At 42.7% G+C, this 16,876-nt stretch overlaps 1 protein-coding gene across 1 annotated transcript in view; it reads left to right on the top strand.

Moving 5' to 3' along the window:
- GNB5 (G protein subunit beta 5) overlaps positions 1-12,362 on the top strand; it is a 50,335-nt gene extending 37,973 nt beyond the window's left edge. Inside the window, exons 7-11 of the mRNA XM_058294219.1 lie at positions 104-195; positions 5,949-5,997; positions 7,777-7,873; positions 8,817-8,983; positions 10,220-12,362. Of these exons, the coding sequence (XP_058150202.1) occupies positions 104-195; positions 5,949-5,997; positions 7,777-7,873; positions 8,817-8,983; positions 10,220-10,231 (417 nt within the window). The 3' untranslated portion in view covers positions 10,232-12,362. The remainder of the gene's footprint in view (positions 1-103; positions 196-5,948; positions 5,998-7,776; positions 7,874-8,816; positions 8,984-10,219) is intronic.
- The last annotated feature ends 4,514 nt before the right edge of the window (positions 12,363-16,876 follow it).

The raw sequence follows: 16,876 nt of genomic DNA, 5'->3' as shown, positions 1-16,876 counted from the left end.
TGTGAGCCGTTTACTAGTGGGAAGTAAATGGTTTCTCTTTCATAGCTGGAACTATAAATAGTCCTTGCAGTGGCCATAACTCTGGGTAACTTTGCATTTTTAGGGATGTGACAAGAAAGCCATGGTGTGGGACATGCGCTCTGGCCAGTGCGTGCAGGCCTTTGAAACACACGAGTCTGACATCAACAGTGTCCGGTCAGTGAGTAGAATCTTGATGTGTCTTCTCGGTTCCGCAGGCTTCACCTGGGTAACCCTTAGCCCAGGAACCACTTCCAAGCTCAGTTTCCTTGGCTGAGAGGGGCTGCCCCAGCAAGAGAGGCTGATGTGTCTGGAAACTACATAGCACTCGGATCTTGAAGATTTCAATTTAATTGCACTAGGGGCAATTAATATTATTTTCCCTAAGTCATATTATTGTCTCAATAAATGCTAGGAATAAATAAGTAAATGCAATATTTATTTCTAGAAGGTTTTTTAAGAGTAGTTGTTGGTTTACAGAAAAATTATACAGAAAGTAGAGTTCCCATCTAATTCTTCCCACCCTCACACTCACAGTTTTCCCTATTAACATTTTTCATTAGTGTGGCATCTTTGTTACAATTGAGGGAGCAATTTTATTATAATTATACTTTTAACTCTAGTCCCTAGTTTACATTAGGGTTCACACTTTGTATTGTACAGTTCCATGGGTTTGTTTTTTTATTTCTAGTAACTTAAGTACAACCTAAAATTTTCCATTTTATCCATTTTCAAATAGACAATTCAGTGATGTTAATTACATTCACAATGTTGTGCCACCGTCACCACCATCCATTGCCAAAACTCTTCCATCATCCCAAACAGAAACTCTGTGCCAATTAAACATCAACTCTTCTTCCCCAACCCCACCCAGTCCCTGATAACCTATATTCTAGTTTCTGACTTTATGAATTTGCATATTCTAATTCTTTCACATATGTGAAATCATGCAATATTTGTCCTTTTGTGTCTGGCTTATTTTATTCAACATGATATCATTAATGTTCATGTTGTAGCATGCATCAAAGTTTCACTCCTTTTTATGACCAAATAATATTCTATTGTATGGCTATACCACATTTTGCTTCTCCATTCATCTGTTGGTGGACACGTTTGGCAGTTGTGAATAATGCCACTGTGAACACTGATGTGCTGATATCTGTCCGAGTCCCTGCTTTCAATTCTTTTGGGCATATGCCTAGAAGTGGGATTGCTGGGCCCTATAGTAATTCTATAGTTAACTTTGTGAGCAACCACCAAACTGTTTTCCACAGAGTTGCACCATTTGATTCCTATAAACAATGTGCAATACTTTTTATTTTCTGTTTTCTTTTTTTTAATTGTAGCCCTTCTAATAGGTGTGAAATGAAAGGTTTGTTTTTAACAGGATAAGTCCTATATATTTAAAATCAAGAATTGGTATTTCTCATTCATTCATTCAACAAATATTTATTGAGTACTTATGTGCTAGATATTATTCTAATAACCAGGAATACAGTTGTAAACAAGATAGGCAAGGTCTCTACCTCTTAGAGGACACAAACAAGACAAAGCACAAATAAATAAATGTACAATTTAAGGGACTGATGGGTCCTATGAAAATAGTAAAACAGGGAGATGTAATGTTTCTTAGATAGAATGGTCAGGGAAGGCCTCTGTGAAAAGGCAACATTTAAGCTGATGCCAGAATGATGAAAGAGCCAGGCTTGCAAAGAGATGGGGGAAAATGTTAACATGTTAGCATTTGGCCTAACAAAAGGCCAAATGGAGAGATTTGAGTGAGATTTGAAGTGTAACATGATCTATGTTGTGCCTTTAAAAGATCACTCTGGCTGCTCCAAGGAGACTAGATTGTAGGGAAGCAAGAATGGAAATACGGAGGCTAAGTACAGAGTTGTAGTATGAGTTCAAGAAGGAAACAGTGATGGTGGGAATTAAGTAAGTCATAGTGGAGATAGAGAAATGTCAAGAATCATGAAGGGTCTGAAATTTTATCTATTTGAAAGCTAATTTTAGCCTGCCACAGTTTCATGGATGTGGTCAGAGATGAAGAACAATCTTCTACTCACAGCAGTGGCACTAGCCAGAGCTACTGAGCCCCCAGTTCCACAGAGTGACATGAAGAACAAATGACACCCATGCACAAAGAAGAAGAACTCTGAGCCTAGGGAAGCTGAATATTTTATGATAGGAAGTAAGCCTTACTACCTCTATTTTCCAAAGCTGTTTTCTATACAAACAACATTAGAAGGATAGACCCAGACAGCACAACCAGCAGTCCCATGGGTATGTCTCTTACTTCACCAGTGTTTGGATGGAACAGACCTGGGGACTATAGCCCCTCTTCAGCCTTGGATCTCCCTCCAACTTCCTCTCTGGTTGCAGTCTTCAGGACCATCTTATCAGCCATCCCCTGTTTCCACAACCAGCTAATACCATTTTTTGTGGTTAGTCGTCATTGCTGACCAACCATGAGCTCCCAGATTAGTGGAGGCCTCTGTCAGCTGCCTGGTCAACCTACACCAGTGGGCCTCCTGCACCTACCTCCCCCTAGGCTTCTGTTTCCCTGAAATGAGGTGACCCTGAAGGATGTGGACCACTTTCTTCTACAACTTAGCCAAGGAGAAGCGTGAGGGCACTGAGTGTCTCTTGAAGATGCAAAACCAGCTGGTGGCCACACCCTCCTCCAAGATGTGCAGAAGCCATCCCAATAAGTAGAGTAAACCCCTGGATGCCATAGAAGATGCCACGGCCTGTATGCCCTGGGTTCTGCCAACAAACATCTTCATCTCTGTAATTTCCTGGAGAACAATTTCCTAGGCAAGGGGTGAAATTTATCAGTAAGGTTGGCCAGGCTGGGCAGTATCTCTTCAAAAGGCTCACCCTCGAGCATGATTAGGGGCCTCTGGAGCCCCGTAGACCTTTGGGGGACCCCTCTGCATTCCCCTGGTATCTGGGCTTCTGCCTAAGTCCCTCCCAGCAGTCAGGAAGCATCTCTTTTTGTTGGGGATGGGGAGTCCCAAACAAAGTGCAGTCAGTACCTCACTTGCAAGACATAGAGAAATGCAAATGACCTGTGGAGAACTGTCCCCTTTCAAGAAATGTGTGGGTCAAGAATACTCTAGAGTAGAGCTGGAAGGACTCAGTACTAGACTGCATGTAATGGTGAGTACATCCGAAAAGAAATGTCAACTAGACAGGAGGATCTATGACCTGGATCCCAAAGGAGAGATCATTAGACATGTAAATTTGGAAGATGGCACTGTTTAGGCAGTATGTAAAGTATAATCAACCAAGAATCTTACTTAGTGGAAAAACACTGGACTAGTTCCTCTTAAAATCAAACACAAAATAAGGGTATTTATTTAGCTTGGTATTAGAAATGTTAGTAAGAATTGTCCTTCTTCCCACTTTCACATGTGAGGTAAGGAGAAAGGAAGAAGACTACATGCAGTAATTACCTAGAGACTCAAAGGAAGTCAACCCAGAAATTGCTATAGATAATAAAGTAAAGAAGAATAGAAGATAAATGAACAAAAATAAGTTAAATCCCAATATATTCATATAATACAGCCTAAAAATGCACTTTTTTCTCACCTATGCTGTTCCTTCTGCCCCAAACCCTCTTCCTCCAACATCTGTTAAATCACCATCAGGTCTCAACTTGGGCTTCTCTATCTCCAAGAAGCCCTCCCGGATTCCCCTAGGCTGAGTTAGATGCCCTCCCCTATGACAGCAATCACACTGTATGGCCATTTTATTCATCCATCTGCCCCACTGGACTGTGGATTCAGTAAGTACTTGAGGAAGTCAGAGCAGAAAATAAATGTTTATGAGCGCTTAATAGAAGAAAGAGAAGAAGGTATTAATACATGGAGAAATGTACCCTATCTTGGTAGAAAAGTCCAAATGTAATTTTTTAAATGACCACACTTTCTGTTAGAGTGGATGGAGTTCCAGTTGTTACCTTATGGAATGGTGTAGATTGATGCTGAGATTCATCAGCAGATTCCACAGGGGCTCACTCAGTGGGCCATGTTTAGGGGGACAGACACTGACTGCAGTGTCGCCTCAGCGGCTGAGGTCACACTGGATTTAGTCATTGGTCTCTTAGCATGCCCTTGGTTATACCCTGAGTTAGGACATGGGCTTGTTGGACAGAGGCCAAAATAACAATGGCTTGAATGAGATAGAAGTTTGTTACCGGAGGGGAGGGTCGGGGGGCATATGGAAACCTCTTATTTTTTTTAATGTAACATTTTTTTGTGAACTATATATCTTCAAAAAAATACAATTAAAAAAAAAGTTTATTAGCACATAGAAGAGCTGCTCTGATGGCTCATCCTATCTTTTTGCTACTTTATTCCTAAGATGATCCAGTTGTCCTACCACCACATCATCTTTCCTGCCAATGGGAAGAGGACAGTTGGGCTTATATTCCTTTAGCCAGAAGTTGATCAGGTGGCCACACCTGGCTGCAGGAAAACTAGAATGTAGTTTTCATTCTGCTGTGTGCCAGGAAGGAAGGAAGGGAGGAAGGGAGGGGAAAAGAAAAGAAAGGATAAAAATATTTCTCAATTGGACCCTCCTGGCATTTTTATATAGGATAGTTCTTGTAAGAGACTGTCCCATGCTGGACATTTGGCATCTCTGGCTGCCAGGAATTACATACCAGTAGCACTTAGTGCCAACCAAAAAAACTGACCCTTTACTGACAATCAAAAAATTCCACTCATATTTAACTGCAGCTATAGGAGAGAGGAGGGGGTTAGATATTGGGGGCACCAAATGTCTCTTCCAGATAAAATTTATACCCTATTCTCAGTCCCTGAATTTCTTACCAGTAGAGGGAAATCAAAGCCCTTTTGGTCCCAAATGAAGGATAATCTAGAAATAAATTGTATCTGACATTGGAATATAGGTGTGCTTAAATCTCCATGAATTTATAGTGCTTTCAAAAATATAATGTGCTCACAACATGATGGGCACTGGGGAAGAGGTGAAACTTTTTAGCATTTCCCTTCTAGACTTCCTATTCTCCATCCCCTGCTTTCAGACCTCTGTACAATGATCACACAAAATCAGGCTTCCCTCTCCCTTGCCGGTCTTTTGGTGCTCGCCTTCCTCAAGGTTGGAGAGGGGATTCTACACGCTGCTTTAAAGGCCCCCTCCTCCCATAGGGTGTGGAACTGCTGGTGGAGAGTGTGGGAAACAAGCTGAGTGGTGGCAGTGGAGTACAGGGACTCAAAAGCCTTGGTTCTAATCCTGCCTCCAGTTCCTGCTCTAGTGCCAGTATTTTATACCAGTCATTGAGGATAGAATGACTGCAGCAATAATCATCATCTTTTACTGAATGCTACTCATTTGGTACCATGCTTTGCCTGTATTGTCTCATTTAATCTTTAAAATAGGGAATATATATCATTATCTTCACTTTTCAGATGAAGAAACTGAGGCTAAGGAAGGTTAAATCACTTACCCAAAAGTATCACGTGTAGTTAAATATTTGATGTAAGAAATTTGAATGTGGTTCATAGATGTTTCCAGTGTCTGTTTATACCTGAGCCTTGAGCCAGGTCTCAGGAATTAGGTATGTGATCAAGGGAAGCTGACATTTACTCAGGTCCTGGCCTGCTTTGTGTTTGGTGCTGGATGCAAATGAATATACATCTCATTTACCCCTATCCAACACTGCGAGGCCAGGGTCACTGTCCCCATTCCGTAGGTAAGGAAATGGGAGGTCTGCGGGCCTGCCACATACCCTCCCTTTCTGGCTCTCGTAATGGGTAGTCCTTGTGACCCTAGAAGGAGAGATTCTGATTCCAGGGGCCCAGCATGGGACAGCCTTCCCAGATGGTTATGATGGGCTGCCAGGTTTGGGAGTGACTGCTCTAAGTAAAGTGCTTTCTACCCAAACTTTATCTCTGCAGATACTATCCAAGTGGAGACGCCTTTGCTTCAGGGTCAGATGATGCTACGGTATGTTTCAAAGTTGCTGAGAGATTTTCCTGTTCAAAATAAAGATGTGCCAATTAATCTTTTTTAAAAAAATAACCTTTTTGTGATTATAAAATAATATGCATTCAATGAAGAAAACTTGGGGCGGGGCAGGGGGGGATTAAATCACCTTAACCTCACTACCCAAGAAAAATCAGTTGGGTAAATTCCTTTCTGTCTTTCTTCTTTTAACCTAAAATGTCTTATAATTTGCTTTTTTTCACTTAGCAATAGATCATGAAAATTTTTCCATGCTGATAAGTATCCTTGTATTTTTTGAATTTTATTGAATAGGATTCCATGTTTTGGACATGCCATAATTTACTTAACTATCTTCAATTTGGGGCATTTAGGTTTTATCTAGAGTGTTGAGGTTTTTTCAGTTAAAAAAAAAAACCTCCTATTTACTTTTTTATTTTATTTACTTTTAAGTAAATATTTTTTATATATCTCTTATTATTTCCTTAGAATTAATTCTGAAACATGTCTTCCTGAGTCAAAAATAAACCCAGTTTTAAGGCTTTTGATACTAAGTGCCTAAGTATGGTCACTCATTTTTCAAAGGAGAAAAATATATATTTATGTGCCCTCAAAATATCAAATATTTTATTAAGTAGTAGGTTTCATTCTGATTTGCTGCAGTGGAAGAAATTACAAGGGACTAGATTAGGAGTTTTGATAATAATGAACATTTAAAACTTCTGTACTTAAAAAAAATACATAAGAAATATAAGAGTATACATTTTGGAAACTTCTTGCTACTATATGTAGCAGTTGAAAACCTTCAGATTCGAATGGGGCTTTATAATTAATTAGATGAGCACCCTGAGCAATAGAAAAGAGGATAAAACACAGACTGTGTACAAAACAGTATCTCCAAAGTGTTTCAGCCACTTAAAATTAAAGAAATTCAAGTTTAGGCACGCAGATACCCCTTTTGTCTCTGGGAGTAGCAAAGAAGCATTCATGGTGGAGACCGAGCAAAACAGGCGCCTCGGAGGGGCCCAGGCCAGGGCCATCGGCGCGGCCCTTTCGGGGACAGTTTTGCATCTAAATCAAGAGCTTTTAAAGCATCCCAAACCCCTGATCTGGCTGTGCTGTTTCTTGGAAACAGTTCTAAGGATTCTCTTCCTTAGCTATTCTAAGGAAACAGAGATATGTACAAAGGTCTTTATATAAGAATGGCCCTTGTATTAGTCATAAAAAAGAAAAATGAGACACACCCGGAACACCTGTGGGGATGGCTGGAGCGCTCCTGATATATCCACCTGAGGAATACTCAGCAGCCGTGTGGGAAGATTACAAAATGATGTGGGAAAATACTAATGACGTGTTAATAGAAATAATAATGAAACAGTGACCCCATTTAAATACACACATAAAAGAGTAATGAGACTGAAGGAAATAGGCCATACGATAGTAATTACTTCTGGGATTTGGAACGACGTTTATTTCCTTCTTTCACATTTCGGAATTTTTCTGAACTGCCTACAAAGAACACTTTTGGGGAGGAAATGGGGAGTGTGTTTGGTTTTGTACCTGAAGAAATCTATCTCCTGAGTCCTTTGAATCCTCACTGGTGCACAGAGATGCCTAGGAATTGGGGTTGTGGGATGAAATACTAGGAGAGAAAACTAAAGAGGTTTCCCTCTCATCCCTCCAACTACAGGAGCCACTGGCTCCTGATAAAGCCTTGCAGCTATCACCTCACTGAACGGGAGCCAGAAATAAGCACTTGTTTGTCCTTTATTTGCACCTCAGTGCCGCCTGTATGACCTCCGGGCAGACAGGGAGGTGGCCGTCTATTCCAAGGAGAGTATCATATTTGGAGCATCCAGCGTAGACTTCTCCCTCAGCGGTAAGTTTTTATTTCAGAAAACTTGACAAGACTGTAAAGCCAGACATAAATGAAACGTGACTCTCTAACAGGCGTCCTACCAAGTACACGTCCTGTGGCCCATTATGCTGAGTAATCTACATTTGCACCAGTTTTCTTCTCTGTGCTCCTTGTCCCTCACTTTGCCCATCCCTGCTTTGAGACAGCAGTCAGTCGCCCTGCCAGCAGCAGTTTCCCCAGCCTGGTGACTTCAGGGGAAATAAGGACAGTGCTGTTCTTCAAGGCAATAACGTGTCAAGACTTCCTATCTGCAACATACCCTTGGCATTTCCTCCCCAGCCTTCCATTCTCCTTTCTGTACTTTCTCCTTTCCTCTCAGAGGTAGGCGGGGTGAAGCCAGAGTCCCTTTCTTGAGCCCTGAAGCTCATGGCTCCTATGTCACCACAGCTAGGTTAAGGCAGTGCTGAGAGGCTGGGTCACTGGACCGTTCTGTTTACCCAGACACAAACCCCCTATTCCGCATCTGTGCCTTTGTGCATGCATCTGCTACTTCTGCCTGGAACAGCTTTCCTTTCCCGCTCTGTATGGAAAACTCCTACTCAGCCCTTGAAATCCAACCCAAATGTCCCTTCTGCTGTGATGGCTTCCTTGATTTCCTTTCCTTTGTGATCCCATAGCACTTTACAAAGCCCTTTCTTCATGGTGCTACAATGATTCTTGTCTACTTTCTCCATCTCCTCTCCCACGCTCCACATGGGACAGGAACTGTGCTTCTCTCCTCTTTGAATCCCCAGGGCAAAGCACAGTGCCTCGCACCTAGCGGATGCTAAATCACTGTTTATTGAATGAGTAAGTGAGTGACAGTCATGAAATGGAAAATAGGAGAGAAGACCCTGGTTTAAAAACCATCGAACTGCAAAAGCATTTCACTGCAATGACCCTGCAAATATCCTTCTCATTCAAGGTCGCCTGCTGTTTGCTGGTTATAACGACTATACTATCAATGTGTGGGATGTTCTCAAGGGGGCCCGAGTCTCCATCCTGTTTGGACATGAAAACCGAGTTAGTACTCTGCGGGTTTCCCCTGATGGGACTGCTTTCTGCTCAGGATCATGGGACCATACCCTAAGAGTAAGAGAGATGTTTTTATATTGTACTGTGTGTGTGAGAGGAGAGGAGAAGGGTGACTGGCCTTCCTTAAAGTAGAGGGCTCAAAGATGTGCCTGGTCAACCAAACAGCTCTCATTTTAGCTCTGCCCGTAGCTAAAGAGGGGACGTGTTGCCTGGAGAGGTGGAGAGTCCCCCATCAACCCAGCAGAGACTAGACATGCAGGTCTCAGCATGTAGTGGAGGGAGTAGCTTGGCTGGATGACACACAATGTTTCTTTTGCGATTCTAGCCTTTGGCAAACTACATTTTACCAGACCTGTCTCCCTTTTGAGCAGCAAATCCTTCGTTGCTCACAGACCCCATAAGGCCCACAAAGGGGCTTCAGGAAACCTAGAAAGCCCTTGAAAATATATATTAAATTTTATGTACATGTGCATTTTTCTGGGAAAACTGTCCCCAAATTACATCAGATTCTCAAAGAGCTCTATGACCTTGTCAAATACAGGCTTCTGAAAGTATCCCTGCAAGTCGTTCACAAAGGGAAGTTAAGTTTATTGCTTACTTCCTGTGGAAGATTACAGACTTAACAAAGTCTTAGTAACATCTCAGGCGGGGAGAGCAAAGACATATTTATGAGGTTTTGGGGTCTAGTTTAAGGCAATCTTTTGATGGGGATGCTTAATTAGGATTGGGCAAATTTGCAGTACAATAGTTTAAGATCCCTGAACACAGGATGAGGAGAGGGGGCAGATTTCAAAGGAAGTCTTACAGAGTGAACTGTGTCATTTGATGCTCTATATTGTGCTGAGAAGTGAGTATCTTTTCTTAAGAGGGTAAGTTGAGTAGTCGAGCCTTAGGATAAGTAGGAAAATGGACTTTTAGGAAGTTCCTGAGATAAACATAAAGTTATTTGTGACTTTCTCCTCCTGAATCAGTAGAGTCATGTTAAAGTACACAGTAAGCTGTGTGGATACCAGTGGTTTCGGTTGTCAATCTGAAAAAGTTATGACCCCCTGGTAGAGAGGCCACAGATGTGCTTCATGCTTAAGTGGGGAGGGCCGTGGGTCCGGGGCAAGGAAGCATCTTTGGGTTGCTAAGAGTAAAGTGTCATCCTTCTGAGATGTGTGAGTGCCCTATTTTGGATGGAATGTGTGTGTGTGTGCATGTTTACTAGACTTTTATTTTTCTCTCTCAAGCTCAAGTTTTACAAGTCATTACTACTAAGGGACTGAAAATTATCTGTTCGTGTCTTTGCAGGTCTGGGCCTAATCGTTTTCTCACAATGCACACATAGGTACCTGAGGATGGAATTTGAAATCATCATGTGTAAATAGATTTTACTTCTAGAGGAAATGAAGGCTTGTAGCAACTTAGCACAGCTGAGAGCTGGCAAAGTGTCTCTGCATATTACTATTAAAACTACCCCTACAAAGGCACTAGTGTGCGCCTTTAGCCCTACAAGTACAGCTTCAAGTACAGTGTTTTATCAGTTTAGACTTTTTTTTTTTAATTATGTTTTTAAGGTTATGCTAAGAGCCTCAACTCATTTTATCACAATATAATTAAGCCTTTAATATATTCCTTATTATTTCCTTGTATCAAATTTATTAGCAAAGTACCTTAAAAATCCTCTGATTTCTTTCCACGTGCACGTGACTTTTGGAAACTTCCTCTTGAAGTGCTGGTTTTCGTGGACTGTATGAGGAAGATGATGTTAACTGGTTTATGAAAGAAGAAAATTCCAATTCCAAATCTAATTAGAATCGCTTTTAAAAAAAATGTTTTTAATGTAAAAGTATCTTTTTCAATCTCGCTTCCTAGTGTCTTTTTTCAGATAAAACATTTTCAGGTATGTGAACTGATTACGAACAAAGCAGAGCTATCTGTAAAGGGATCTTTGAATCATGTGGAGATGTGATTTGTCACTGTATCACTTGGACAGGGCATTGTCTTTCGCTTGAGGGAAAGGCTGAGTACTGCCTTTTGTGCACACACAGAAAGGTTTTGGTTGCTCTGAGAAGCATTTGTATCACAAACAGCAAAGTTACTTAAAAACGTGTTAATAGTATTATAGAAACCCTTAGGTTAAAGTTGTTCTTGTCCATATGAACTATACTCTTATTTATTGCTTTGCAAGTATAATTAAAAATACAGGTTCATTGATGGGTCTTGAATGATGGTGTTTTTGTTCCTCTAATATTGAGAAAAAAATAACAAAAAATATTGCCTTTATTTGAAATATTTGAAATGCAATCTTCCTTTTGGAAGATGCCAAGTGCTTTTGTTACAGGAACTTTTGTTGTTTTTTTTGCTGTAGAAGCTTATTATGTTTTAGAAAACACTTCTGTCATAAAGATGGCATGCATTACTTAGGGAAACTTAGGGAAATAAAAGGTCACCTCAGACACAAGCCATTCCTGGGTGAGCCTCGCCCTGGGGTAGCCTGGGGCTGCCTGGCCAGGTCCCTGCCGTGCCTGAGGGCCATGTGTCCTCGGAGTCCCACGGATTGTTTGGTGTCCCCCCACTGCCTCCACCCCCACCCCGCCCCTCCACGGGCCTTTCAGCACCCGAGCCCGTCACAGCCGTACCGCTGGCCCGGGCTCCTTTAAACGGGGAGCCAGGCCCACCTTCAGAACTGCTTGGTCAGGCGTCACAATGGGCCTGTTGGTCAAAAATCAACCAGGCCAGCTTTTCAACCAACTCTTTTTAAATAAACATAGTGGTTATAGTCAGTCATTTGCCCAGAAAACATTACATGCAGGTTTTACCACACACCAGCACTGGGGAAGAGAGAAAAAGATAAAAGCCCCCGCTTGCCCCAGAGAGCCCCGAGTGGAGGGAGGGAGCGGGATCCAGGGAACGATGCTCAGCCGCTCCCCCCCACCCCACTGCCAGTCTGGGCAGGGTGCAGAGATGGGCAGCATCCACCCAGGTCCTGCCAGCCGAAGGGCCAGGCCCCAAAGTGCGTCCCACGGGACTCCCACCTCCGCCCCCAGGACCTTCCAGAGTTTGCCCGGGACCCACCCAGCTGCAGCGCAGTGAGGACCCTCTTTCCCCAGAGCTTCTGTGACTGCATCTGACCTGGGCCTTCGGCTCCCAGAAGTGGAGGACAGGGCAAAGGAGACTTTAGGGGGTGCAAACCCAAGGCTGTGTTGGGAGAGGCGGAGAGCGTCTTCATGTATGCGCAGAACAGCCCGCAACTTTCCAATCAGGCAAGTTTAAGGGAAAGTGTCCCATAGAGCCCATGGGCCAGTAAGCCTCCTCCCCCCCAAGTATGAAACCTCGCAATGGATGTTGTTTAGTATTTACTGATGGAATACTTTATTTGGAATATATTACACTATGTGGAGATTACTAAGGATAAACTCAATGTAATAAATTATATTTTGCATATTGAGAATAACGCTTAGTTTATTTTTTAACCAGTTTTTCTTTTTTTTCTGGAGGATTTGGGGCCGAACTTATTGTGGTGCACAGCACAGCCTTGGGCAGCCCCTCCGCCTCCCCCATTCCCTCTCCCTCCTTCCTTCCCCTCTCTTCTTTTCTCTCCCTATCCTCCCCTCCCCTCCCCCTCCGCTGCTGCCCTCCCCCTACCTCTCTACATCACCCTCCCTTCCACTCCTTTTCCAGCCCTTCTCTTTCCTCCTCCTCCCTTCTCTCTTGTCTCCTTTCTTCCCCATCCTCCTTTTTCCCCTCCCCTTCCTCTTTTTTCCCTCTCCTCTCCTCCACCCCTTTCCCCTCCAGAGGTAGTCCCCATGTGTATCACATTAATAATTGTCATCAATTAGGGATTTATCTGGTCCAGTGGTTCTCAGATTTTTTGCTTTTAGGATTACTCTACACTCTTAAAAATTATTGAGGACACAGAGAGTTTTTGTTGGGGTGGCAGACTTGGCCCAGTGGTTAGGGCGTCCACCTACCACATGGGAGGTCCATGGTTCAAACCCCGGGCCTCCTTGACCCGTGTGGAGCTGCCGCATGCGCAGTGCTCATGCGCGCAAGGAGTGCCCTGCCACGCAGGGGTGTCCCCACGTAGGGGAACCCCACACGCAAGGAGTGCGCCCCGTAAGGAGAGCTGCCCAGCGCAAAAGAAAGTGCAGCCTGCCCAGAAATGGCACCACACATATGGAGAGCTGGCGCAACAAGATGACGCAACAAAAAGAAACACAGATTCCCGTGCCACTGACAACAACAGAAGCAGACAAAGAAGACGCAGCAAATAGACACACAGAACAGACATCCAGGGTAGGGGGGAAGGGGAGAGAAATAAATAAATCTTTAAAAAAAATAATAACAGAGCTTTTGTTTATATGGATTGTATCTACCAGTACTGTTCATATTAGAAATTAAAACTGAAAAAAAAAACTTTTAAACACAAGTGTTTAGTTTGCTAGGCTGCTGAAAGCAGATACCATGAATTTATTAGCTTGCAGTTGTACAGTTGAGGCTGTGAGAATGTCCAGAGCAAAGCATCATCAAGGCAGCGCTTTCTTCCTGAAGACCAGCTGTGGTGACCCCTGCTCCTCGGCCACGTGACAAGGCACATGGCGGTGTCTGCTGGTCCCTCCCTTCTCATCCAGGTTCTATTGCTTTCAGCTTCTTGCTTCTGTGGCTTTCTCTCTCTCTGTCTGACTCTCATTCTCTTATAAAGGACTCCAGTAAAAGGACTGAGATCCACCCTGGGCCATGCCTTAACTGAAGTAACCTCATCAAAAGGTCTCTGACAATTGGTTCACACACACAGGAATGGATTAGCTTTAAGAACATGATTTTCTGGGGTACATACAGGTCGAACCACCACAACAAATACACAGAAGCACAAATTCCATTAAGCCATCTGGATGATAATTTCATCAGACACCATGTAGCCCCTGGAAAACTACTGAGAGAATAAGAATTATTTAAAAAAAAAAAGAGTAGGCATATTATTATGAAAATATTTTTGATGTCTCAGGCACCCCCAGGCGTCGGGAAGCATGGTTTGAGGACAGCTGATCTAGACTAACAGCCCTTTTCAGGGGCCTCTGTGTGAGACCTCCGTGAGGCCAGTAAGCCCTTTGGAGAATTTGGGAAAGAAAGTGGAAGAGACAAGGGTAGCTGAAAAGAGGGGGCCTCTAGGAGGGGCTCTTAGAGGAGGATTTGCAGCAGCTACAGGGAGCATGGCAGGCCTGGAAGGGGCCCACAGAGGCAGCGAGGAGGGTAAGAGATCACCTGGAACTGCTGAAAATCGTTTCAAAGGGGAACACTGGGGTTCCTGGGTAAACCCAGCCTGTAGATTCCATTACCTGTGTTGGGCTTGGGGCCAAATTGCTGTCACCTGGATCCCCAAACCTGGGAGAGCTGACTAAGCAGAGATTTGTAGAACAGCATTTCCTAAATGTATGGGCTCGTAAAAACTTCCGGATTTAACTGCAGGTTAAAAATGCAGATCTTTAAGGCCCCTCCCCTGGAGATTGGGACTGGGTAGGACTGAGGTGGGCCAGGAATTCTGATGAGCATGTTGGGGAAATACCTGAGTGCACCTTGTCTTTGAGGCCCTTGTGTGTTCTGTTGTGAGAGCATGTTTTTAGACCACTTACCCTCTCTTCTGCTTTAGGAGATAATCAGGTCACTCTTCAGGGCGTTCCACAGACTGAGTGGAAGTAGGCTGGCCTTCATGATTTGATCCATCTCTGCAGAGGACTCTGGCCTCCAGTGGGCTGGTTCGGGCCCAATTCTGGTGAAAGAAATGAAAGTATTTAATATATTTGTGTCATTATGAACTCAGACTTTAGTGAGGAGACGAGATCAGGAACAAAGCTCTAATTTAATGCATGAAAATATGAACAACTAAATGAAAGTATGGTGTGACCATTTATGTGAAGACAATAAGAAATACCCTTCTTTGAACCTGAGGTTTTCTAAATGACACACCACTGCTGAACGTTAAATTTATATAAAAAACCAGCAACCATGAAGCAGAGGTCCCTGTTTTCAGCCTTTGTGTGCTCCCTGATAACAGGCAGCCTCCCGCTCCTACCCAAGAGAAAGGAAAACACGTGCCTGCATAAAAATGTGTACATGAATGTTCATAGCAACATTATTCATAATAGCCAAAAAGTGGGAAAATCCAAACACCTATCAACTAATAAATGCATAAACAAATAAACAAAATGTGGTATATGCATACAATAGAATATTAGCCATAAAAAGGAATAAAATACATGCTGCAACATTGATGAATCTTGAAAACATTATGCTAAATGAAGGAAGGCACACACAAAAGGCCACACATTGTATGATTCCATTTATATGTAATATCCAGAATAGGCAAATCCATAGAGACAGAAAGTGGATTTGTGGTTGCCCAGGGCTGGGGGAGAGAGAATGGGAAACGGGTAGTTCCTTATAAAGGGTGTGGCATTTCTTTTTGGGGTAATGAAAATGTTCTAAAATTGATTGTGCTTGGGTGGCAGATTTGGCCCAGTGGTTAGGGCATTCGCCTACCACATGGGAGGTCCGCGGTTCAAACCCTGGGCCTCCTTGGCCTGTGAGGAGCTGGCCCATGCGCAGTGCTGATGCACGCAAGGAGTGCCCTGCCACGCAGGGGTGTCCCCTGCGTAGGGGAGCCCCATGCTCAAGGAGTGCCTCCCATAAGGAGAGCCGCCCAGTGCGAAATTAAGTGCAGCCTGCCCAGAAATGGTGCCACACACACACCGAGAGCTGACACAACAAGATGACACAACAAAAAGAAACAGATTCCCATGCTGCTGACAACAGAAGCAGACAAAGAAGATGCAGCAAATAGACACACAGAACAGACAACCGGGGTGGGGGGGAGGGGGAGAGAAATAAATAAATAAATCTTTAAAGAAATAAAATTAAATAAAATAAAATTGATTCTGCTTAATGGTCGCACAACTCTCTGACTATACTAAAAACACTGAATTCTATACTTTAAAAGGGTGAATTTTATGGCATGTGAATATTTCAATAAAGTTGCTAAAAATATGTGGAAGAAATGAGCAGTCTCTTGCTATATTCAATATTTCATAAAGCAACAGAAATTATATTGGTAAGGCATTCCAAAATTTCTCGTTTTGGCTGAAAATAGGACAAGGGCGTGGCAACCTTGGTGTTCATACTACCTGCAATGAGTTTTACTATGTGCCAGGCACAGAGTTAAGCATTTCACTTACACCAATTTTTCCCCGTGCTTTCCTACTTCCCTCTCCATAGGAAGTCCCCACATATGTATCAAATTCGTAATTGTCATCAATTACAGATTCATCTGGTCCCATGGTTCTCAATCTTTTTTGGTCTTGGGAGCACTCTATGCTGTTAAAAATTATTGAGGACCCTAAAATGCTTTTGTTTATGTGGATTATATCAATATGTATAATCCTTGCAAAAGCCCTATGATGCAGATATTTTATCTCCATTTTTAGATGGGGAAATTGATGTTAGGAGAATTGAATAACTTGACCATAACTTGCTTATAATGACAAAGCCAAAATTTCAACCCAAGTGTTGACCATAAATTACCTTCTTGTGTCACATGGGTTGAAATGCTGGATGGAGGTTAATTCATTTACTCTTTTTTTTTTTTTTTTTTGTTCAGATTGATCATTACTGAGCTACAAATGGATGGCAGGGTCAGAGGATTTACCATTCACCCCCAAGCCACTCCAAATCTAAGTAAAACTGTGTCCTTGCTGCTGAAGTAAAACATTCAAAAGACAAAATCATGACTCTCTTGCAAATAAAGCATGAACATGAATTAAAATTTTTATCTAACACATTAATGAAGAAATCAGATGTCAACACCAGTTCAAATAGGAATTTGATGTACAGAGATTTATATTCTCTTCTAGATAAAATTCATTTGCCTTACTGTAACAGGAAACATTTGCATTGGCAAATACCTCACTGAAG

The sequence above is a fragment of the Dasypus novemcinctus genome, chromosome 3 (assembly GCF_030445035.2).
Source record: "Dasypus novemcinctus isolate mDasNov1 chromosome 3, mDasNov1.1.hap2, whole genome shotgun sequence".
In the NCBI taxonomy this organism is placed as follows: domain Eukaryota; kingdom Metazoa; phylum Chordata; class Mammalia; order Cingulata; family Dasypodidae; genus Dasypus; species Dasypus novemcinctus.
The sequence above is the reverse complement of the archived record's forward strand: the minus strand, read 5'-3'. Positions and strand labels throughout refer to the sequence as shown.